This window comes from Tachyglossus aculeatus, chromosome 21, assembly GCF_015852505.1.
Source record: "Tachyglossus aculeatus isolate mTacAcu1 chromosome 21, mTacAcu1.pri, whole genome shotgun sequence".
NCBI classification, from domain to species: Eukaryota; Metazoa; Chordata; class Mammalia; order Monotremata; family Tachyglossidae; genus Tachyglossus; species Tachyglossus aculeatus.
This window is the reverse complement of record NC_052086.1, coordinates 34,247,248-34,273,083: the sequence shown is the minus strand read 5'-3', so window position 1 is coordinate 34,273,083 and position 25,836 is coordinate 34,247,248. Positions and strand designations below refer to the sequence as shown.

The 25,836-nt window shown below is 44.7% G+C and overlaps 1 protein-coding gene across 1 annotated transcript in view; it reads left to right on the top strand.

Moving 5' to 3' along the window:
- The first annotated feature begins 5,802 nt into the window (after positions 1-5,802).
- The window catches only part of GOLGA3 (golgin A3), a 55,295-nt gene continuing 35,261 nt past the window's right edge, over positions 5,803-25,836 (top strand). Inside the window, exons 1-5 of the mRNA XM_038762338.1 lie at positions 5,803-5,865; positions 16,211-16,521; positions 19,201-19,482; positions 22,616-22,728; positions 24,211-24,905. Coding sequence (XP_038618266.1) covers positions 16,395-16,521; positions 19,201-19,482; positions 22,616-22,728; positions 24,211-24,905 — 1,217 coding nt within the window. The 5' untranslated portion in view covers positions 5,803-5,865; positions 16,211-16,394. The remainder of the gene's footprint in view (positions 5,866-16,210; positions 16,522-19,200; positions 19,483-22,615; positions 22,729-24,210; positions 24,906-25,836) is intronic.

Below are 25,836 nucleotides of genomic sequence, written 5' to 3'. Positions count from 1 at the left end.
GTGTGTTCCAGGTCAGAGTAGGATGTGGGCCAGGGATCGACAGTGGGACAGATGAGAACGAGGCACAGTGAGAAGGTTAGCACCAGAGGAGTGAGTGTGTGGGCTGGGCTGTAGAAGGAGAGAAGGGAGGTGAGGTAGGAGGGGGCAAGGTGATGGAGAGTTTTGAAGCCAATAGCGAGGAGTTTTTGTTTGATACGGAGGTTGATAGGCAACCACTGGAGATTTTTGAGGAGGGTGGGTGGCATGCCCAGAACGTTTCTGTAGAAAGATAATCCGGGCAGCAGAGTGAAGTATGGACTGAAGTGGGGAGTGACAGGAGGATGGGAGGTCAGAAAGGAGGCTGGTGCGGTAATCCAGTCGGGATAGGATGAGTGATTGTACAAACGTGGTAGCAGTTTGGATGGAGAGGAAAGGGCTGATCTTGGCGATGTTGTGAAGGTGAGACCGGCAGGCTTTGGTGACGGATTGGATATGTGGGGTGAATGGGAGAGCGGGGTCAAGGATGCCAAGTTTCTCTTAGGTCCATGCCAGAAGGCGGCTTTTGATGCCTAGGGCCCATCTTTCATTCATTCAATCGTATTTATTGAGCGCTTACTGTGTGCAGAGCACTGTACTAAGTGCTTGGGAAGTACAAGTTGGCAACATATAGAGACGGTCCCTACCCAACAACGGGCTCACAGTCTAGAAGGGGGAGACAGACAACAAAACAAAACACGTGGACAGGTGTCAAGTCATCAGAAGAAATAGAAGTAAAGCTAGATGCACATCATTGACAAAACAAATAGTATAGTAAATACTATACTATAGTAATAGTATAGTAAATATGTGCAAGTAAAATAAATAGAGTAATAAATCTGTACAAACATATATACAGGTGCTGTGCGGAGTGGAAGGAGGTAGGGTGGGAGGGATGGGGAGGAGGAGAGGAAAAAGGGGGTTCAGTGTGGGAAGGCCTCCTGGAGGAGGTGAGCTCTCAATAGGGCTTTGAAGGGAGGAAGAGAGCTAGCTTGGCGGATGTGCGGACGGTGTCGATGGTGGGACAGGCGAGAACAAGGCACAGTGAGGAGGTTAGTGGTGGCAGAGGAGCGGAGGGTGCAGGCTGGAATTATCTTCTTAGCCTGATCCGCAACTTTGATGATCAATCGTATTTATTGAGCGCTTACTGTGTGCAGAGCACTGTACTCCGTGTGGATTAGGCCAAGTAGACTGTGGAGAAGGAGTCTGCTGTGGGTCTCTACTAGATGGCTGACAGCCTATGTGGCCTAGTGGAAAGTGCATGGACTTGGGAGTCAGAGGATCTGGGTTCTAATCCTGCTCTGCCACTTGCCTGTCATGTGACCTTGTACAAATCCCTTCTCTGTGCCTTAGTTTCCTTATCTCTAAAATGGGAATTAGCATGGCTCAGTGGAAAGATCCCAGGCTTGGGAGTCACAGGTGGTGGGTTCTAATCCCAACTCTGCCATTTGTCTGCTGTGTGATTTTGGGCAAGTCACTTCACTTCTCTGTGCCTCAGTTCCCTCATCTGTAAAATGGGGATTAAGACTGAGTCCCACGTGAGACAACCTGATTGCCTTGTATAATAATAATAATAATGATAGCATTTATTGAGCACTTACTATGTGCAAAGCACTGTTCTAAGTGCTGGGGAAGTTACAAGGTGATCAGGTTGTCCCAGGGGGGCTCACAGTCTAAATCCCCATTTTACAGATGAGGGAACTGAGGCCCAGAGAAGTGAAGTGACTAGCCCGGAGTCACACAGCTGACAAGTGGCAGAGCCGGGATTTGAACCCACGACCTCTGACTCCAAAGCCCGGGCTCTTTTCCACTGAGCCATGCTGCCTCATTGTATCCCCCCCCTCCCAGCGCTTAGAACAGTGCTTGGCACATAGTAAGCGCTTAACAAATACCATCATTATTATTATTATTATTATTATTATTATACCTATCTCCCTCCCCTTTAGACTGTGAGTACTTTTGTGGGACAGGAGCTGTGGGTGACGTGATGATCTTGCACCTACCCCAGTGCTTAGTACATGGCTTAGCACATAAGTGCTTAATGAATACCACAATTATTATTATTGTCCCCGTGGCTTAGTGAATAGGCACGGGCCTGCGAGTCAGAAGGTCATGGGTTCTAATCCTAGCTCTGCCACCTGTCTGCTGTGTGACCTTGGACAAGTCGCTTCACTTCTCAGTTACCTCATCTGTAAAATGGGGATTTTGTGAGCCCTATGTGGGACAGGGACTGTGTCCAACCGACTAATTTGTATCCACCGTAGCGCTTAGAAGGGTGCTTGGCACATAATAAGCGCTTAACAAGTACCATTATTATTATTATTATTGTTAACTCTCCTCCTGCCCAGCCCCGCATTGTTAAGCTGTCCAGACTTGGGGGGGCCGCCTTGAGATGCACCCCCTTCCCCAGGATGGTGACAAGGGAGGGAGTGCTCCAGTGCTTAGAACAGTGCTTTGCATATAGTAAGCGCTTAACAAATGCCATTATTATTTTTAAAAGCCTTTGTCCGCCAGGGTCCCGGGCTGTTCTGGGAGGCTGTACTAACGGAGGGTGGGGGTTAGGGGGTCCCAAGGTGTGTCTTATCGCCCAGGCCCAGGGAAAGCAGACTGCTTCACACCTTCCCCCGGGAAAAATGCCTGGGCATGTGCAGCCATTCCCGTCCACCTCTAACACTGTCTACTGATTAATAATAATAATAATAATAGTATTTGTTAAGCGCTTACTATGTGCCAAGCACTGTTCTAAGCAGTGGGGTAGATACAAGGTAATCAGGTTGTCCCACGTGGGGCTCACAGTCTTCATCCCCATTTTCCAGCTGAGGTAACTGAGGCCCAGAGAAGTTAAGCGACTTGCCCAAAGTCACACAGCTGACAAGTGAAGCAGCGTGGCTCGGTGGAAAGAGCCCGGGCTTCGGAGTCAGAGGTCGTGGGTTCAAATCTCAGCTCCGCCAATTGTCAGCTGGGTGACTTTGGGCAAATCACTTCACTTCTCTGTGCCTCAGTTACCTCATCTGGAAAATGGGGATTAAGACTGTGAGCCCCCCGTGGGACAACCTGATCACCTTGTAACCTCCCCAGTGCTTAGAACACTGCTTTGCTCCGCCTTCTAGACTGTGAGCCCGTTACTGGGTAGGGACCGTCTCTTTATGTTGCTGACTTGCACTTCCCAAGCATTTAGTACAGTGCTCTGCACACACTAAGTGCTCAATAAATACGAGTGAAGGAATAGTAAGCGCTTAACAAATGCCATTAAAAAAAGTGGTGGAGTCAGAATTAGAACCCATGACCTGTGACTCCCAAGCCCAGGCTCTTTCCACTGAGCCATGGCTGCTTCTCTACTGATGACACATATTTACTATTCTATTTACATATTTATGTACATAGTACATAGTACTAATACATATTATGTACAAAGTACATATTTATATATACATAGCACATATTTACTATTCTATTTATTTTGTCAATGATGTGCATGTAGCTTTACTTCCATTTATTCTGATAACTTGACACTTAACCACATGTTTTGTTTTGTTTTGTTGTCTGTCTCCCCCTTCTAGACTGTGAGCCCGTTGCTGGGTAGGGACCATCTCTTTATGTTGCCGACTTGGACTTCCCAAGAGCTTAGTCCAGTGCTCTGCACACAGTAAGCGCTCAATAAATATGATTTGACACCTGTCCACATGTGTTGTTTTGTTGTCTTTCTCCCCCTTCTAGAATGTGAGCCCGTTGCTGGGTAGGGACCGTCTCTATATTTTGCCGACTTGGACTTCCCAAGCGCTTAGTACAGTGCTCTGCACACAGTAAGTGCTCAATAAATATGATTTGACACCTGTCCACATGTGTTGTTTTGTTGTCTGTTTCCCCCTTCTAGCATGTGAGCCTGTTGTTGGGTAGGAACTGTCTCTATATGTTTCCAACTTGTACTTCCCAAGCACTTAGTACAGTGGTCTGCACACAGTAAACGCTCAATAAATACGATTGAATGGATGAATGAATGAGTGAATAAATGAGTGAATGAGTGAATGAATGAGTTTGTGAATGAATGAATGAATGAGTGAGTGAATGAATGAATGGATGGATGGATGAATGAGTGGATGGATCCGCCATCGACCCCAGGCCCACATCATCCCCCGGGCCTGGAATGCCCTCCCTCTGCCCATCTGCCAAGCTAGTTCTCTTCCTCCCTTCAAGGCCCTACTGAGAGCTCACCTCCTCTAGGAGGCCCTCCCAGACTGAGCCCCTTCCTTCCTCTCCCCCTTGACCCCCTCTCCATCCCCCCGTCTTACCTCATTCCCTTCCCCATAGCACCTGTATACATGTATATATGTTTGTACATATTTATTACTCTATTTATTTATTTATTTATTTTACTTGTACATATCATCATCATCAATCGTATTTATTGAGCGCTTACTGTGTGCAGAGCACTGTACTAAGCGCTTGGGAAGTACAAGTTCTATTCTATTTATTTTATTTTGTTAATGTGTTTGGTTTTGTTCTCTGTCTCCCCCTTCTAGACTGAGAGCCCACTGTTGGGTAGGGACCATCTCTATATGTTGCCAACTTGTACTTCCCAAGTGCTTAGTACAGTGCTCTGCACAGAGAAAGCGCTCAATAAATGCGATTGATTGATTGGGTGAATGAATGAGTGAGTTAATGAATGAGTGAATGAATGAGAGAATGAATGAGTGAATGAATGAATGAGTGAATGAATGAATGAATGAGTGAATAAATGAATGAGTGAGTGAGGGAATTAGTGAATGAATGAATGAGTGAATGAATGAATGAGAGAATGAATGAGTGAGTGAATGAGTGAATGAATGAGTGAATGAATGAATGAGTGAGGGAATTAGTGAATGAATGAGTGAATGAATGAGTGAGTGAATAATGAGTGAATGAATGAGTGAATGAATGAATAAGTGAGGGAATTAGTGAATGAATGAATGAGTGAATGAATGAATGAATGAATGAATGAATGAGTGAGTGAGGGAATTAGTGAATGAGTGAATGAGTGAATGAATGAATGAGAGAATGAATGAGGGAGTGAATGAGTGAGTGAATGAATGAGTGAATGAATGAATGAGTGAGGGAATTAGTGAATGAATGAGTGAATGAATGAGTGAGTGAATAATGAGTGAATGAATGAATAAGTGAGGGAATTAGTGAATGAATGAATGAGTGAATGAATGAGTGAGGGAATGAATGAGTGAGTGAATGAGTGAATGAATGAATGAATGAGTGAGTGAATGAAAGAATGACACGTCAGGCGTCCCCGTCCCCTCCGGGCCCATCTCCTCACAGACCAAACGTCATGGCCGCGGGGGAAGGGGGGGAAGGGGGGGGGAGGGGGACAGGCCCCTGCCGGAAGTGCGGCCCGAGGGCCCCGCCCTGCCGGGGGAACCCCACGCCCCAAGCGGGGCCGCCCCACTTCCGGTTTGGGCGCTGCCAGGCCGGCCCTCCGCCTCAGCCATCGGGGAAGCGCGGCGCCCTCAAGCGACCCCCCCGGAAACTCTCCCCTCGGGTTCTCCCGTTCCGCCCCCCAGTCCCGGCCCTTGAAAGGCACCGGGTTCTTCCATCTCCGCCTCGCCCTTGGACTTCGGCCGTCGGAGGGCCAAGGGGCGACGACCAACTGCGGGGAAAGGAGCTGTCTAGGCGGCCGAGCCCCGAGACGGTGTGTGTGTGGGGGGTGTTTCCGAGGGGGACGGTAAGGGCCGCGCACCGGGTCCCCCGTGGGCCGCCCCGCCCGCGGGGAGCCACGTCTCGTCAGGGCGGCGCTGAGGGAAGGGAAGAAGGGGAGAGGATCGAGCGGGAGCCGCCGCCGCCGTCGTCGTCGCCCGGAGCCTTCAGGTGTGAGGGGAGCGGGCTCAGTCGGCCGGAGCCCGGCCTGGTCCCCGCAGCCAAGGCCCCAGGCCCGGTGGGAGGGGAGAGGGGCCGCCCCCCAAAACGGGGGGAAAGGGCCGCAATGGGTCTCCCTTTACCTCAGGAGAAAGAACCGAAAACGACTAGTTATTCATTCAGTCAAATTGATTGAGCGCTTACTGTGTGCAGAGCGCTGGACTAAGCGCTTGGGAAGTCCAAGTCGGCAACATCTAGAGACGGTCCCTACCCAACAGTGGGCTCACAGTCTAGAAGGGGGAGAGAGACAACAAAACATATTGACAGAGTAAAATAGGATAAATATGTACAAGTAAAATAAAGAAATAAATAGAGTAATATTATATCATATAGAGTAATAAATACGGATGAATGAATGAGAGGGGTCACCCCAAAAGCTGGGGGAAAGGGCCGCAATATGTCTCCCTTTACCTCAGGAGAAAGAACCGAAAACTACTAGTCATTCATTCAGTGGAATTGATTGAGCGCTTACTGTGTGCAGAGCACTGGACTAAGCGCTTGGGAAGTCCAAGTCGGCAACATCTAGAGACGGTCTCTACCCAACAGTGGGCTCACAGTCTAGAAGGGGGAGAGAGGCAACAAAACAAAACATATTGACAAAGTAAAATAGAATAAATATGTACAAGTAAAATAAAGAAATAAATAGAGTAATATTATATCATATAGAGTAATAAATACGAATGAATGAATGAATGAGAGGGGTCACCCCAAAAGCGGGGGGACAGGGCCGCAATATGTCTCCCTTTACCTCAGGAAAAAGCAGAGCAAACTACTATTCATTCATTCAGTCGTATTTATTGAGCGCTTACTGTGTGCAGAGCACTGGACTAAGCGCTTGGAAAGTACAAACTGGCAACATCTAGAGACGGTCTCTACCCAACAGTGGGCTCATCATCATCATCATCAATCGTATTTATTGAGCAATTACTATGTGCAGAGCACTGTACTAAGCGCTTGGGAAGTACAAATTGGCAACATATAGAGACAGTCCCTACCCAACAGTGGGCTCACAGTCTAAAGTGGGCTCACAGTCTAGAAGGGGGAGAGAGGCAACAAAACAAAACGTATTGACAAAAGTAAAATAGAATAAATATGTACAAGTAAAATAAATAGAGTAATATTATATAATATAGAGTAATAAATAGAGTAATAAATACGAATGAATGAGAGGGGCCACCCCAAAAGTGGGGGGAAAGGGCCGCAATATGTCTCCCTTTGCCTCAGGAAAAAGAAGCGCAAACTAGTATTCATTCAGTCAGTCGTATTTATTGAGCGCTTACTGTGTGCAGAGCACTGGACTAAGCGCTTGGGAAGTACAAACTGGCAACATCTAGAGACAGTCTGTACCCAACAGTGGACTCACAGTCTAGAAGGGGGAGAGAGGCAACAAAACAAACCATATTGACAAACTAAAATAGAATAAATATGTACAAGTAAAATAAAGAAATAAATAGAGTAATACTATATCATATAGAGTAATAAATACGAATGAATGAATGAATGAGAGGGGTCACTCCAAAAGCGGGGGGGACAGGGCCGCAATATGTCTCCCTTTACCTCAGGAGAAAGAACCGAAAACTACTAGTCATTCATTCAATCGAATTTATTGAGCGCTTAATGTGTGCAGAGCGCTGGACTAAGCGCTTGGGAAGTCCAAGTCGGCAACATCTAGAGACGGTCTCTACCCAACAGTGGGCTCATCATCATCATCATCATCATCAATCGTGTTTATTGAGCACTTACTATGTGCAGAGCACTGTACTAAGCTCTTGGGAAGTACAAATTGGCAACATCTAGAGACGGTCCCTACCCAACAGTGGGCTCACAGTCTAAAGTGGGCTCACAGTCTAGAAGGGGGAGAGAGGCAACAAAACAAAACATATTGACAAAAGTAAAATAGAATAAATATGTACAAGTAAAATAAAGAAATAATAGAGTAATATTGTATCGTATAGAGTAATAAATAGAGTAATAAATACGAATGAATGAATGAGAGGGGTCACCCCAAAAGCGGGGGGAAAGGGCCGCAATATGTCTCCCTTTGCCTCAGGAAAAAGCAGCGCAAACTACTATTCATTCATTCAGTTGTATTTATTGAGCGCTTACTGTGTGCACAGCGCTGGACTAAGTGCTTGGGAAGTCCAAGTTGGCAACATGTAGCCCGCTGTTGGGTAGGGACTGTCTCTCTATGTTGCCAACTTGGACTTCCCAAGTGCTTAGTACAGTGCCCCGCACACAGTAAGCACTCAATAAATACAATTGAATGAATGAATGAGAGGGGTCACCCCAAAAGCGGGGGGAAAGGGCCGCAATATGTCTCCCTTTACCTCAGGAGAAAGAACTGAAAACTACTAGTCATTCATTCAGTCGAATTGATTGAGCGCTTACTGTGTGCAGAGCACTGGACTAAGCGCTTGGGAAGTACAAGTTGGCAACATAGAGAGACGTTCTCTACCCAACAGTGGGCTCACAGTCTAGAAGGGGGAGACAGGCAACAAAACAAAACATATTAACAAAATAAAATAAATAGAATAAATATGGACAAGTAAAATAAATAAATAAGTAGAGTAATATTATGTAATATAGAGTAATAAATCAATCAATCAATCAATCGTATTTATTGAGCGCTTACTATGTGCAGAGCACTGTACTAAGCGCTTGGGAAGTACAAATTGGCATCACATAGAGACAGTCCCTACCCAACAGTGGGCTCACAGTCTAAAAGGGGGAGACAGAGAACAGAACCAAACATACCAACAAAATAAAATAAGTAGGATAGAAATGTACAAGTAAAATAAATAAATAAATAAATAGAGTAATAAATATGTACAACTATATATACATATATACAGGTGCTGTGGGGAAGGGAAGGAGGTAAGACGGGGGGATGGAGAGGGGGACGAGGGGGAGAGGAAAGAAGGGGCTCAGTCTGGGAAGGCCTCCTGGAGGAGGTGAGCTCTCAGCAGGGCCTTGAAGGGAGGAAGAGAGCTAGCTTGGCGGATGGGCAGAGGGAGGACATTCCAGGCCAGGGGGATGACGTGGGCCGGGGGTCGATGGCGGGACAGGCGAGAGCGAGGTACAGTGAGGAGATTAGCGGTGGAGGAGCGGAGGGTGCGGGCTGGGCAGTAGAAGGAGAGAAGGGAGGTGAGGTAGGAGGGGGCGAGGTGATGGATGGACAGCCTGGAAGCCCAGGGTGAGGAGTTTCTGCCTGATGCGCAGATTGATCGGTAGCCATTGGAGGTTTTTGAGGAGGGGAGTAATATGTCCAGAGTGTTTCTGGACAAAGATAATCCGGGCAGCAGCATGAAGTATGGATTGAAGTGGAGAGAGACACGAGGATGGGAGATCAGAGAGAAGGCTAGTGCAGTAGTCCAGACGGGATAGGATGAGAGCTTGAATGAGCAGGGTAGCAGTTTGGATGGAGAGGAAAGGGCGGATCTTGGCAATGTTGCGGAGCTGAGACCGGCAGGTTTTGGTGACGGCTTGGATGTGAGGGGTGAATGAGAGAGCAGAGTCGAGGATGACACCAAGGTTGCGGGCTTGTGAGACGGGAAGGATGGTAGTGCCGTCAACAGAGATGGGAAAGTCAGGGAGAGGACAAGGTTTGGGAGGGAAGACAAGGAGCTCAGTCTTCGACATGTTGAGCTTTAGGTGGCGGGCGGACATCCAGATGGAGATGTCCTGAAGGCAGGAGGAGATGCGAGCCTGGAGGGAGGGGGAGAGAGCAGGGGCAGAGATGTAGATCTGGGTGTCATCAGCGTAGAGATGATAGTTGAAGCCGTGGGAGCGAATGAGGTCACCAAGGGAGTGAGTGTAGATTGAGAACAGAAGGGGACCAAGCACTGAACCTTGGGGAACCCCCACCGTAAGAGGATGGGAGGGGGAGGAGGAGCCTGCAAAAGAGACTGAGAAAGAACGACCGGAGAGATGAGGAGAAATACAAATGAATGAATGAATGAGAGGGGTCACCCCAAAAGCGGGGGGAAAGGGCCGCAATATATCTCCCTTTGCCTCAGGAAAAAGAAGCGGAAACTACTATTCATTCATTCAGTCGTATTTATTGAGCACTTACTGTGTGCAGAGCACTGGACTAAGCGCTTGGGAAGTCCAAGTTGGCAACATACAACCCGCTGTTGGGTAGGGACCGTCTCTCTATGTCACCAACTTGGACTTCCCAAGTGCTTAGTACAGTGTTTTGCACACAGTAAGCGCTCAATAAATGCGATTGAATGAATGGATGAAAAGGGTCACCCCAAAACCCCGGGGAAAGTGCTGCAATATGTCTCCCTTTGCCTCAGGAAAAAGCAGTGCAAACTACTATTCATTCATTCAGTTGTATTGATTGAGCGCTTACTGTGTGCAGAGCACTGGACTAAGCGCTTGGGAAGTCCACGTTGGCAACATATAGCCCACTGTTGGGTAGGGACCGTCTCTATTTGTTGTCAACTTTCATTCATTCATTCATTCAATCAATCGTATTTATTGAGCGCTTACTGTGTGCAGAGCACTGGACTAAGCGCTTGGGAAGTCCAAGTTGGCAACATGTAGAGACAGTCCCTACCCAACAGCGGGCTCAAAGTCTAGAAGGGGGAGACAGACAACAGAACAAAACATATTAACAAAATAAAATAATTAGAATTCATTCATTCATTCAGTCGTATTTATTGAGTGCTTACTGCGTGCAGAGCACTGGACTAAGCGCTTGGGAAGTACAAGTTGGCAACATATAGAGACGGTCCCTACCCAACAGCGGGTTCACAGTCTAGAAGGGGGAGACAGACAACAAAACAAAACATATTAACAAAATAAAGTAAATAGAATAACTATGTACAAGTAAAATAGAGTAATAAATATGTACAAACATATATACATATATATAGGTGCTGTGGGGAGGGGAAGGAGGTAAGGTGGGGAGGAAGGGGAGAGGAAGGAGGGGGCTCAGTCTGGGAAGGCCTATGTGACAAGCACTGGGGTAATAATAATAATAGTAATAATGATGGCATTTATTAAGCGCTTACTAGGTGCAAAGCACTGTTCTAAGCGCTGGAGAAGTTACAAGGTGATCAGTGTGGCAGCGTGAGAAGCAGCGTGGCTTAGTGGAAAGAGCCCAGGCTTGGGAGCCAGAGGTCGTGGGTTCTAATCCTGGCTCTGCCACTTGTTGGCTGTGTGACTTCGGGCAAGTTACTTAGCTTCTCTGTGCCTCAGTTACCTCATCTGTGAATGGGGATTAAGACTGTGAGCCCCATGTGGGACAAACTGCTGACCCTGTATCTCCCCCAGCGCTTAGAACAGTGTTTGGCACATAATAAGCTCTTAACAAATACCAACATTATTATTATTATTATTATTATCATCATCATCAGGTTGTCCCACGTGGGGCTCACGGTCTTCATCCCCATTTTACAGATGAGGTAACTGAGGCCCAGAGAAGTGAAGTGACTTGCCCAAAGTCACCCAGCTGACAATTGGCGGAGCTGGGATTTGAACCCATGACCTCTGACTCCAAAGCCCGTGCTCTTTCCACTGAGCCACGCTACTTCTCTAGATACAAGGTGATCAGCTTGTCCCAAGTGGGGCTCACAGTCTTCATCCCCATTTTCCAGATGAGGGAACTGAGGCACAGAGAAGTGAAGTCTACATGTTTTGTTTCGTTGTCTGCCGCCCCCTTCTAATAATAATAATAAGGATGGTATTTGTTAAGCGCTTACTGTGTGGGAAGCACTGTTCTAAGCGCTGGAGGGGGATACAAGGTGCTCAGGTTGTCCCACATGGGGCTCACAGTCTTAATCCCCATTTGACAGATGAGGTAACTGAGGCACGGAGAACTTAAGTGACTTGCCCAAAGTCACACAGCTGACAAGTGGCAGAGTCGGGATTAGAGCCCACAACCTCTGACTCCCAAACCCAGGCTCTTTCCACTGAGCCACGCTGCTTCTCTAGACTGTGAGCCCGCTGTTGGGTAGGGACCGTCTCTATATGTTGCCAACTTGTACTTCCCAAGCGCTTAGTACAGCGCTCTGCACACAGCGCTCAATAAATATGATTGAATGAATGAATGAATGGACTTGCCCAACGTCACACAGCTGACAAGTGGCGGAGTCGGGACTAGAACCCATGACCTCTGACTCCCAAGCCCGGGCTCTTAGCATTATAGTGCTGCCATCGTTATTATTATTATTGTTATACCACGCCGCTTTTCTTACTTACTACGTGCCAAGCACTGTTCTAAGCGCTGGAGGAGATACAAGGTAATCAGGTTGTCCCACATGGGGCTCACAGTCTTCATCCCCATTTTACAGATGAGGTAACTGAGGCACGGAGAAGTGGAGAAGCACTGTGGCTTAGTGGAAAGAGCCCGGGCGTGGGAGTCAAGGGACAGGGGTTCTAATTCCGACTCCACCACTTATCTGCTATGTGACCTTAGGCAAGTCACTTCACTTCCAGCGCTTAGAACAGTGCTTTGCACATAGTAAGTGCTTAATAAATGCCATCATTATTATTAGTATTATTCTCTGGGCCTCAGTTACTTCATCTGTAAAATGGGGGTTAAAGTGGGAGCCGCACATGGGGCAACCTGATTACCCTGTATCTATCCCAGCATTTAGAACAGTGCTTTGCACATAGTAAGCACTTAGCAAATGCCATTATTATTATTATTATTATTATTATTATTATTATTATTATTATTATTATGTGATTTACCCTAAGTCACATAGCCGACCAGTGGGGGAACCGGAATTAGAACCCACGACCTCTGACTCCCATGCTGCTTGGGATCCACCCTCCAGCCCCCCAACCCAGCCAGAACGTGGTTTTTAGTGCTACAGCAGTGCCAGCGCTCAGAACAGTGCTTGGCACATAGTAAGCGCTTAACAAAGATCATCATTATTGTTATTATTAAAGTTTGCAATGGGAGGAGGTGAGAGGGGGGTTTCCCTAGACGGGGCGAGTGTGTCAGGGAGTGTGTCAGGGCTGTCCCCGGGCCACCTCGGAGGCTTGTGTGCTAATCCCATTAGTTAGTAAACATTCGCCCTGACGTTTCTCGTTGTGGTGCGACTGCTGGGGTTGACCCCTAAAGGAAGAGGCTCGAGAAACGGAGCATTTGTTTATTCCGTCAGGAAAGTGTGACTAATGAGCTAATTTTAGTCACGCTGTATTTTCGTGAGGAAGTAGCCATGGAGACTGGAAGCGCTCTTCCATTACGGCAAGCGATTTTATGCGAAATAAATTCAGTTTCAGCCGGAATTCGGGATTGATACGGTTTGTGAAGCATCATGTATTTGGAAAGACAGCACCACTCGTACGACACTTGTACTTTAAAGCGGCGCCACTTGTGTGTATTAAATCGCAGTTTTTCGGAAGTGGTCAGGGACCCATCCTAACCGTTGCTATTTGCATGAAATAGAGACAGAGTGGTGGTTTTTTTGTTTTGATCCTTGAGGTTGAATTTTTTTCCATCCCCAACCTAAATGCTTGGAGGCCTCCTGTTCCAGTGACACCCTCTGGAAGGAACGGACCTGGCATTTTAGTATGTGCTATTCATAAACTGAAAAGTGTTATGCCAGAAAGTGCCCAATTTAGTTTCTCTTCCCGTCAGAATGACTCTCTCATCTGTCTGTGAAATATCCCTACCGCTTTAATGTTAAATGTTTCTTGGAGAAGGAGGAAGATGACTGAAGAGAAATGCTGTACATTTTTCTTGGTTGATTGCTTTCAAGAATATTTACGTTGAAGCCGGAACTATTTTTATTTGTTTTTATCTCTCTTTCTTCCTACTTTGTTATGGTATTAAGTGTTTACTAAATGCGAGGCACTGTACTGAGCGCTTGGAGTAGGTGCAAGCTAATTAGGTTTGACACAGTCCGTGTCCCACATGGGGCTCAAAGTCTTATTCCCCATTTTACAGATGAGGTAGCTGAGACACAGAGAAGTAAAGTGACTCACCCAAGGTCACACAGCAGGCAAGTGGCAGAGTAGGAATTAAGGACCCTTAATAAGGACAGGCTTATGCTCTGTCCACTAGGCATCTGTCCTGTCTATCCTATTTTCCATATGTTGGTATAGATTATGCAGTGGATGATTACCACATATGTAGTCTGCTACTTTTAGTTTGAATCTGGGACTGTACCCAACAACTCAGTTATTGGAATAACAATCAATTAATGGCATTTATTGAGCTCTTACTCTGGGCAAAGAAGGGTTCTTTTGCTTGGAAGCGTACAATGGTGTTAGCAGATGTGATCCCTGCCTCGAGGAGCTTCCCGTCTAGCAGGGGGACAGATACATAAAGCAGCCAAGTATAAAGACAGAAAAGCATTGTGGCCTAGCGGAAAGAGCATGGCATATCTGGGTTCTAATTTTAGCTCCTCCGCTTGTCTGCTTGGCCAAATCACTTCTCTGTGCCTCAGTTCCTTTGTCTATAAAATGGGGATGAAGACTGTGAACCCTAATGTGGGTCAGGGACTTTGTCCAACCCGATTATCCTGTATCTTCCCCAGAGCCTGGCACATAGTATGTGCTTGGCAAATACCACAATTACTATTGTTATTATTATTATTAATAACAACATTAATAATATATGTACCTAAGTGCTGTGGGGAGAGGTGTTGGGGTTTCAGTACTCAAGTGCATAGATAATACAGTAAGGTGAGGAGATGAGAGATTAGTCAGAAAAGACTTCCTGGACGAGAGGTGAATTTAGTGTGGCTCTGAAAATGAGGAGAGCAATGTCTGCCAGATGGGAAGAGGAGGGAATCTGGGCAGAAAGGACACAAACTGGAGGGCAATGGTGAGAAAGAGGAGAGCAAGTAATGGTGAGTAGGCGGCATAAGAGGAGCAAAGATGAGTAGAGAGAGAATCGAGTGCTTTAAAGCCGATGGTGAGGAGTTCCTGCTTGATGTGGACGTTGGGTGGCCGTCATCGGAGGTTTTTGAGTGGAGAGATGTATGCAAGTCACTGTTTTAGAAGAATGATCCGGGCAGCAGAATGAAGAAATGGACTGAGAGGGGAGGGACTGTTAGGCAGGGGTCTGCAAGGAGACTGATGCAGTCACCAAGTCAAGATGTGACAAGTGCTTGGACCAGAGTGATGACAGTTTGGATTGAGAGAAAGAGATGGATTCTAGAGATGTGAAGAAAAAAATGACAGGATTTGGTGACTGACTGAATATGTGGGTCAAAAGAGAGGGAGGAGTGGAGGAAAATACCAAGGGTTGCAGGCTTGAGAGGTGGGGAGGATAATGGCCATCAAGAGGGATGGGAAAGTCAGAGGGAGGGGAAGGCTTGGGTAGGAAGATTTGTCAGTTTTCGACATACTGAGCTTGAAGACCCAAAACTACACCTAGGCAGGAGGAGATGGGTGACACATAGAAAAAAGTTGGGGCTGATGAAATAGTTTGGAAGTCCTCTGTGTAGAAGATAACACTGAACAGAGTGAACTTCTTTAGGAAAATATGTTTTTTTACCTTGACAATGTCAAACTGTGCAAGCTATCTACCAGTAGGAGCAGAAGTTAAGATTGCATGCACTTGAAAAGCACAGCTCTGAATGTTAAATAGTGCCTCCAGGATACAGCATACATTGATCAAATTCAGCCCTCTGATAATAATTCTCGTATTTCCATTAATGAACAAAGACTAAGAACAAAATTATATGTGTCATTTTTTTTTTCTGGTGAAAGGAGCATAGTGAGAAGCAAGAATTTCTGGGTTTTAATCCTGGTGCAATCACTTACTGCACGGATTACTAATTTTTTCTGACCTATTGTCTATATCTGTAAAATAGGGATACATTTATCCATTTTATTGAGGGTTAATTCATTCAGGTTGGGGGTTAATTAATGAATGTTTGTAAATCCTTTTTGAGAAAAGTCCTTGAAACTTTCCGATGGTGTTAATGGAAATATCTTTTCAGTAGTTGAGCTGTTTTCTGTTGGAGAGGAATATGTTAGTAGACATTATTGTTCAGTAATAAGTGGAGTACCCCACTTTCAGAGGGAAAATTAAAGGCCCACTCAGAGGGTGTTGCCCTGAGCCTCATTCACACTCTGGGATTTTCAGTGATAATTAGTGGAGCCTTGAGTTTTGTAGGCATGCCGCGTTGTGCGTATTGGTTCACCTACCCAATCATTTTGTGTCTCAGAACTGTGATAGGAAAATGTATCCAGAAAGCGTTAGGCAATGCTTTATATTGAAAGTATTACTTCTGGGTCTGGATTCTTTCAGTACTGTATTTGTTTAAAAAAAATGCATTTGTTTCCTGAGAATCAAGCGTCTTGGTAATTGTTTATTTGGCCACAGGCACTTTTAGACCCTGGAATTCTTCAGCTACTCACCAGACAGCAGCAAGTGAAAACACTGGTGTTGGGCCTCTGATCGCTCATTTTTGACTTCTGCCGACTCTCATGGAGAGCTACAGGACTTACTAGCAGCAATTCATTCCCAAGCCGCTGCATGTGTGCCTGCGGTCTGGATCACACTTACCATGGCCTCTCCATCTGCTGAATCACAGATCCTCTTTGAGAACGGTGCCGGCGATGGCCCTTCCTCCGTCTCTTCCTCCGTCTCGGAAACGCCACTCGATCAGCCCGACAGAAGAGAGGAGATCAACTGTAAGTCCTTGCTGAGGCAGTGGAATTACTCCCGGATAATCTACAGTAGGGTACTTTATAATGATTACTCTGTGATCTTGTTAATTGCCATTGGTACTTTGCTTTAAGGATTGTGTAGTGGGATTTTTTTTTGTTTGGGGCACTCGCATTTTGGAAAATCTGACTGGCAGTCTTTGATATTTGGTACTAGATTGAAGATGCTGTAACATTTCATCAAATTGAATGTTTTATTATTTTCTACAAGTCTGCAGTGGTGATTTACTGTTTGCTTTTCCTGATGTGAAAAGGTGGTCCTTTTACAGCCCCAACTACCAGAAGACTAGAAATGGTGACACACTCTTGTTCCATACATAGAACCTGTATTTGTTGCATACAGTGTCAAGTCTCAAATCCCATAAATTGAGTATGTTTCAGAGTATATTCTTGGTCTGGTGCAATCAGTTCTTCTCCCGTGTGGGATTTCAGTATGAGTTTCGGATAGAATGTCACAGCAGAATTAGGGAAAGTTCTTTGGACATCCCACATCAGGGTATGGTGAGAGGCAGTGTCAGAAGAGGCGGGCAGGATCTGACACAGGGTGAATTTGTTGATGGGAAGTGTCCATCACATGAGGTTCTGCAAGATTGCAGCCATGTGGATTGGGGATGAGAGTGGGTAGGTCTAATCTCCATCTTCAAATAAGAAAACTGAATTGGCAAACTGATCGTGTGTCAGAAGAGAATTCAGGACTGCTTCTGAATTTATTGAGTGCTCACTGTGTGCAGAACCCTGTATGAAACAAATCAAGAACCCTTATTAGCCAGTTGAATTGAGGTTTATGAATGTAGTAAAGCAAGGTAAGTGACTCAACTGCTATAGCACAATGGATATGTCTGCCTGGATCATGTGTATTTTTGGAGAGGATTTTTGTTCATCTGAGTTATCATCATCATCCTCCTCCTGTTCCTCTTCTCCTTCCATTTTTATTGGGCACTTGGTTTTCACAGAATACTGCGTGGGTGTTGAAAATTTACACTAGAAGCAAAAGTCTCCTCCCTGCCCTAAAGGATTATTCACTGTTACAGGGGTGGCCAACAGAAACAAATTTCAAACCATAAGAACTTAGGTACCAATTATAAAAACCAAAGGAGGCAATTCAAAATAATCACTTCTAACCAGACGCTGTCTGAGAAAACCTTCCATTTGGTCCCAACCAGCGGTAACACAGTCAGCACATTGGAGCAGCTGGTTAAGTTTGAGGAGCCACATAATGCTAGACCGGCCCAGAGCTCCCCCCTCCCCCCGCCTCCCCCCAGCCCCCCGCATTCAGCACATGGTCCTGATTGACAGGTAATATCTTATGTCTTTCCCTTCCTGTGCTTCCCAGTGAGGCAGAAAGGGCTTATTATTCATTTTAACCGTCTCTTTGAAATCCTTAGTGGAAATGGGAACTCCGAGTGGGTTGGAATTCTGACCCAGACCCCTATCCTGACCCCACTTTTTTTTGTGTTCAATAAATGGTGAGGTTTGTGAACTGCAAGACAGTTCATCAGATCAGTCTGACTGCAGCATCTAAAATGTATTCCAAGTCCTCACTTCAGGACTAGTACACTCTAGAACAGGATTTTCTTGGTTCTGTAAATCAAGGAAAGTTTCAATAGCAAACCTCTTCTCCCTCTGTGAGGCTGTGTGGGATAGGGTTTGGGTTTGACCTGATTTCCTTGTATTCATTCAATCGCATTTATTGAGCGCTTACTGGGTGCAGAGGTTGGCACATTATAAGTGCTTAATAAATGCCGTAATCATGATCATATTGAGTGGTACATGCTCAATAAATACGATTGATTTTATTATTGGATTTAGGGCAAATATTTTGTGGGCCCTTTTAGTATTTGTCCCTTTTTTGTGTGTTGGCTTTTCATCAGAACAGGTAAAAGTTCAAAAAGTGTGTTGCTGACAGTTTCTGTTGTTTCCAGTAGTTCTTTCTGTCTTTTGGAATTCTTTATTCCTAAGAAAAAAATTTTCAATTTCAAAATCAGGAATTCTAATAGGCTTTAGCTGTGATCTTGTGCAGCAGGCTATCAAAACACTACTCTAGTTTCGGTAATTGATTCATTGGGAGACTATAAAAATGTGTTGGGGTAGTCAGTGAGTGTGTTCTCACATCTGATAGATGAAATTGATCCACTCCATATCGTGATTTCCTTAGGGAATGTAGAGGTTTGTATTGGCAGATCAGGAAGGCCGACTGCTGTGTGTTCTTGGTTCAGATCCCTGCTCCTGCCAATTTCCTGTCAGTCACCAGGCTTTTTTTGAGCTTTGGTCTTCTCCGTTTTAAAATGGGCTTGAAAAGTTCGAGTTTGTGCAGTTCTTTGAAATCAAGCACCATATAAATGAAGTGGTTTTAAATATTTTTATGTTATTGAAAAAGTGTGGTATTTAAGCAAATCACAAAAAAATCTCAATTTTTCCCTCAGTATTCCCAAGACCTTGGGTTCAGCTAAGATAGGATTTAGGAAGATATTTAGTCTTTTTTAAAAAAAATATTTTTTTTCTTCTTAAGAAGAGTGAGTTATAGTTTGGGGCACTAGCTACACTTTTTGAAGCTTAAAAACAGTTTGTGTCTGTGTGGTTGAGGGGGAAATGGTGTGATCTTGAATTTAGAGTAATATAACCACCAAAGCTGCCTTCTTTTTGCAGGTGCCAGTATTAATGTGAATAAGGCGCCAAATGAAGGCAAAATAATGGAGATACCCAGCAAAGAGGACATCTGTCAGAACGGACCAGCGCCTCATTTCCCAGATCCTTCATTGTCTTTTGGACTCTCCAGCACCCCATATGGTCCAGATTCATCTCCAGGTGTGACTGGTTTCCATGACAACCTAAAGAAGTCTCAGGGATCTAGTACTGAGGGCATAGTCCTTAGAAAAGAAGCTTTGCAGTCTCTCAAACTAAGTCTTCCTATGCAAGAAACCCAATTGTGTAAGCATCTGTTTACTGTAGCACCCTTTTTCTTTTGCTGCATAAAGCTTTATTTTGTTTCATCCGTTTGCAGTCTTTGAGAAATAATTTCAGGTTGGATCAAATGATTTTTGTGTGTGACATGCCTGTTTTAATCACTCCCCATTCACAGTAAATCACATGCGCTAGCTCTTTGCTGTTTTGTTGGTGTCATTGACCTGTGTGTTGGCCATGTTGACCTCACATTACGGAAGACAAGGAATAATGCACTTGGATGCTGAAGCAAGTGGCCGTGGTAGTGACACTGGGCATACCTGTTCAGTAGAAGAACTGGAATATAGAATTCATGTGGCCGCCGTGGTCTTTGTAATGATCAAATAATGTATGATAACATTGCATACTGACAAAATCCTTGAGAGGATTTGGGATAAGATATATTAAGGCAGACTAATATTGGGATCGCCCCTGAAGAGTAATGTCCATTGATCTTTGCTTAAACATGAATGTTTGGGATTCTCATAATATTCTTATAAATATTATGAAAAATTCACTGGGAAAAAAACGCTGAAAGGCTCTTCTGTCCTGGATTGTGATCATCTTTTCAGATATACCCCAATCCAATCCGGCAGCTTCTGAAAATGGTATCTCACATCTATAGCAACTCTGTTTGAGAAGACCTTTCTCTTTTGTCTCAGCACATCTCCTCCAGGAAGCCTTTCGTGTCTAAGCCCTCATTTCCTCTTCTCCACTCCCTTCTGCGTCACCCTTGCACTTGGATTTGCTCTCCACAGAGCTTATGTACATATGAGTAATTTATATTAATGTCTGTCTCCTCATCTAGACTATAAGCTCATTTTGGGCAGGGAATGTGTCTAGCAACTCTGAACATAGTAAGCGCTCAATAAATATGATTGAGGCTACTGGCAATGACAACAATAATTGTAATGTTCATTAAGCACTTTGTGCCAAGCACTGAACTCGGATACAAGATAGATGAAGGATGACCACATTGGACACAGGCCCTGTGCAACATGCTTAGTGGAAAGAGCACAGGCTTGGGAGTCAGGTCGTGGGTTCTAATCCTGGCTCTGCCACTTGCCAGCTATGTGACTTTGGGTAGGTCACTTAACTTCTCTGTGCCTCAGTTAACTCATGTGTAAAATGGGGATTAGGACTGTGAGCCCTAGGTGGGGCAACCTGATTACCTTGTATCTACCCCAGCGCTTAGAACAGTGCTTGGCACATAGTAAGTGCTTAACGAGTACCATTATTATTATTTTTACAGGGCTCATGGTCTATGAGAAGGGAGGACAGGTATTTGATTCCCGTTTTACAGATGAGGAAACCGAAGCACTGAGAAGTTAAGTGACTTACCCAAGGTCACACGTCTGTCAAGGAGAGAGAAGCAGGGTGGTCTAGTGTATAGGACACGGGCCCGGGAGTCAGAAGGACAGAAGGTCTAATCCTAGCTCTGCCACTTGTCTGCTGTGTGACCTTGGGCAAGTCACTTAACTTCTCTGTGCATCAGTTACCTCATCTGTAAATTGAGATTAAGACTGTGAGCCCCCTGAACATGTGGCACATGGACTGTGTCCAACCTGATTAGCTTGTATCTACCCCAGCATTTAGTACAGTGCCTGGCACATAGTGAGTGTTTAACAGATACCATAAAGAAAACCACTCAAGTGCTTCTAATACTAGTAATAATAATTGTGGTATTTGTTCCAATACAACAGAGTTGATAGACACAATCCCTACCTTCAAGGAATCTAGAAGGGGAGACAGACATTAAAATTAATTGCAGAGAGGTACATAAGCATTGTGGGGATGAGGGTGGGTGAATAGTCCTTAAAGGGCACAAATCGAAGTGCAAAGGTGATGCAGAAGGAAGAGGGAGAAGGGGAATTGAGGCTTAGCTGAGGAAGGCCTCTTGGAGGAGATGTTATTTTTAGTACGGTTTTGAAGGTGGAGAGAGTGGTGGTCTGTCGTAGGTGAAGGCGGAAGGAGTTCCAGGCCAAATGAATTCACTTTCATTTTGAATGTCCCTTGATAAAAATCCTGAGAATCTTTATCCTGTAATGTGAGCAAAATTAGTCTGTCCTCCATTGTATTGTTTATGCTTTACTTCTGCAGCATATTATCTTAGAAGCAGAAGGGCCTAGTGGAAAGAATGCTGGCCTGAGAGGAGTCCTGTAGTCTAATCCCAAATCTGTCATTTCATTCATTCATTCATTGTCGTATTTATTGAGCGCTTACTGTGTGCAGAGCACTGTACTAAGCACTTGGGAAGTACAAGTTGGCAATATTTGTCTGCTATGTGACCTCGGGCATATCTGTAGATCAGTTTCCTCGTTTGTAAAATGGGGATGAAATGTCTGTTTTCCCTCCAGCCTAGACTGTGAGGTCCATGCAGGACAGGCACTGGGTCTGACCTGATTTTCTTGTATTTGCCCTGGTACTTAGAACAGTGCTTTGCACATAGTAAGTGTTTAACAAGTAGCACAATTATTTTTGTGATGAAGTCTAGTGGTTTTGCCCAAACCACAAGCCAACTTTACTTGTAGAGGTCACTTTGAAGCTAGACTCTTGATTTTTGTTTGTTATTTTATCCTAAATGTTTCAGCACAATCAGTTTATGGGCAGTGCTGTTTCATATGGCACCTTTATGTGGGGATAGTAGTGTCTTTTGTGAAGTGATGAAGGCCAGGGGAAGCTATTTTGCCTCTTTGGTAAGCTAGTTAAAAGGTGGAAGTTTCCCTTGTCTCTCAGAGGATGCTCAGAAACAGGTACTGGTGGAGTCATTCTACCTTTCTGGTCTCTCAGTTGTGGGTTGTTTTCATTTTTTCTGTTCTGCTCTGATTGCTGGTAAATGCTCACAATCCTATTCAGAGCAGGCAAACCCCTACTTGGTGGTGTTAGCCACACATTGCCTAGAGTTTTGTGATCATTGTGTCATTACATCTTCCACCTCCTCTCACCTTCTTATGCTTCTTCTCCAACCATGACTAATAGCATTAAGGCAACCACAGTCACTTTAGGGATCAACTGTGGACATCTACAGTTACTTTACTTTACCGTCTTTGTTCTTCAGCTTTTGTCTTTACCTATTTTGAGGGCGCTATTGGTTGTTTTAAAGGCCATTTCTGTTTTGTAGGCTCAGCAGATTCTCCTCTCCCCTTGGAGAAAGAAGAACAAATCAGACTTCAGGCTCGGAGGCGACTGGAAGAGCAGCTCAAACAGTACAGGGTGAAAAGACATCAGGAGAGAGTAAGAGTCTCCTACCTTCTAGGCTTCTTGGCAAGATTATGAAAGGAATAGATAGACAAGGGCAGTCATAAAGTATTTTTTTTTAAATGATCCCTTCATTGCGGGGGAAGTTAATGTTGGTCAGGGTCTACGTAAGTTCTAACCATCTTCAAAAACTAAACTACATAATTTTTATCTGCCAAAGTTCATTTAAATTGGACAACAATTCTGTTAATAAGATTTCTTCATTTTTCAGCTATTTTTTTCCTTTCCATTTTATAACCATAACACATTTACCTTGATTTGTTCAGTAGCCGAAGCAAGATTTTTTCTCTATAAAAGAATAATGCAAGGTGTCTTGCCCATACATTGATGTATGTTGTGGTTCATCATCCTCTCAGAGGGTCCTAGAACCCATACTCGAAGGGCATTGTAGGTGCTAAGTAAAAATCCCTACCCTCTGAAATGAATAATAAAAATAATAATTATGATGGTATTTGTTAAGCACTTATTCATTCAATCATTTATTGAGTGCTTACTATGTGCAGAGAACTGTACTAAGCACTTGGGAGAGTACACACAACAATAAATACATTCCTTGCCCACAACGAGCTTACGTGTGTGTGTGTGTGTAGTGGGAAGGCAGACGTTAATATAAATAAATACACTACAGATATGTACATAAGTGCTTATGTGCCAAGCACTGGGGTAGATACAAAATAATCAGGTCGGACACACAGTTCCTATCCCACATATGAGATATAAATATTTCACAGTCATAAACAGACATGAGAGCTCTTTCTAGGAGTCTTGTAGGCCTGGCCTATACAGAGCCCTAAATTTTCTTAACCAGTGAGACTTTGGAATAATTCATCTTAGCAGTTGCTTTTTCTGGATCTGGATTGGCCCACCAATAGGCCAGGTTTTGGAAATGTCCCCATTTCTAAAGAGTAAGAACTGTGGAAAAGATAACCCTTTAATCTTTCCTGTATAGAAATTGTGAAAGCGTTGCTTAATTGTGTCTGAAAACTTCAAAACAATGAATTAAAAGCCCTTTAATGCTGAGTCTCCCAGGAGAGTAATATTTGCCAGATTATAACTTTGGAATAAATGAGGGAAATACCATTAAATCTTTTTGTTCATTCCTGGGGAGGCACTGAGGCTTAGTGGAGAGAGTGTGGGACTAGGAGGTAGGAGACCTGGGTTGTAGTCCCAGCTTTGCCATTCTGGACCTCATATTCCTTATCTGTAAAGTACAGGTGAAATAGATTGTGACCCCCATGTGGAATTGAGAACTTGTATCTATCCCAGTACCTAACTCATAGTAAGCGCTTAAGACGAAACATAATTGTTATCCTAAAATTTTAATTGTTATTCTAAAATGCTTCGTTTGTGGGGATGGAAATGTGAAAGCAATTGTTTCTGAGAGTAATTTTGTGCTCTTGGCATAAACTTCTAAACCCAGAGGTTTTTATCATTGTTTCTATTTTTTTTTTCTTTTAGGCTAATCAGCCTGCACCTAAAAGTCGACTCTCTAGCACACTTGACCCTGAGCTGATGTTCAATCCTGAAATTTTGCCGAGGGCCAGCACTGTAGCTATGACAAAAGAGTACTCGTTCTTGCGGACCAGTGTCCCGAGAGGGCCTAAAGTCGGCAGCTTGGGGCTCCCAGCCCACCCAAAAGAGAAAAAAGCCTCCAAATCTTCCAAGTCAGGTAGGATCCGCTCCCTAGCTGACTACCGAACCGAAGATTCGGACTCTGGAAGTCCCAGCGGCAAGTTTCTGGTTCCCGACTCGTCCGGCGGTTCCCTGAAGCAGAACAGAAGCAGTCTGACCTCAGTTGTGTCTGAAATAACCGTGACCTCTGAGGCCGATGAGCGACTGGAGAATTCCTCCTTAGCGGGCGATAGCGTTTCGGAGCTCGACGGAAGTGAAATAGGAATGAGGCTGGATGGGAACGAGAGTGACAGCTCTACCTACAGCAGTGTCTCTGGAAGAGGAATGGATGGCGTTGTACTGAGCTCAGAGGGCAAACAGGGAGCTTCCTACACAGTGAATGGCCAGGAGATCACCCTGGACGCTATGGGGCAGTTTCCTTCCATCAGGGAGGTTCTGCAGGCTGCAGCAGCAGAACATCACGCCCAAGAGCAAGAGGTCAATGGGGAAGTGAGGAGCCGGAGAGACAGCCTTTCCAGCAGGTAACAGATGAAGCTGCCACCCTATTAATTCACTACCTCGTTAGTCCTCTTACATTCCACGTGGATCGGTGTTAGTTTTCAACAGCCATTCTTTTTGGGTGTTTCTGAGGTTTCCTAATCCCCTCAGGGCAAACTTCTGATGAATGGCTAGTCATTATTATCTATGAAACAATGAAAAGATGGGAGAAGCAGCATGGCCTAATGGAAGGAGCCCAGGCCTGAGAGTCAGAGGACCTGGGTTTTAATTCTAGCTCTGCTGCTCTGTGACCTTAGGCAAGTCATTTCGCTTCTGTCTGCCTGTTTCCTCTTCTGTAAAATAGGGATTCAATGCCTGTTCATCCTCTCTGCTAGACTGTGAGCCCCATGTGGCTCACAGTCTTTTAGACTGTGAGCCCACTGTTGGGTAGGGACTGTCTCTATATGCTGCCAATTTGTACTTCCCAAGCGCTTAGTACAGTGCTCTGCACACAGTAAGCGCTCAGTAAATACGATTGATGATATGGGACAGAGACTGTTTCCGATCTAATTTGTATCTACCCCAGCATGTAGTATAGTGCTTGGCACATAGTAAGCACTTAACAAATACCATTTGAAAATGTCCTTCTATATATAGGTCTGTTTTTTCTCAATTGATGAATTTGGGCGTGGTTTCCCCCTTTATATACCTTAACTTTTTTCCTTTCTTTTCATACTTTAGCACTTTGATCAGTGAGGTGCTATGGTTTTAACTGTTTCCGGATATACATAATCTTAGAGGTGGGAAAGTACCTGGGAAATATTTGAATGTAAGCATCAAGGTTATGTCCCTTTCAGAACTACATTCAAGTATGATATGGTAGTCAGTGAAGCAAGGAAATGAAGGGTGTTGTCTCCTTTTGCTCTCCTACCCTGCAGTTTTCCTGATACCACTAATAATTATCTTGATACCAAC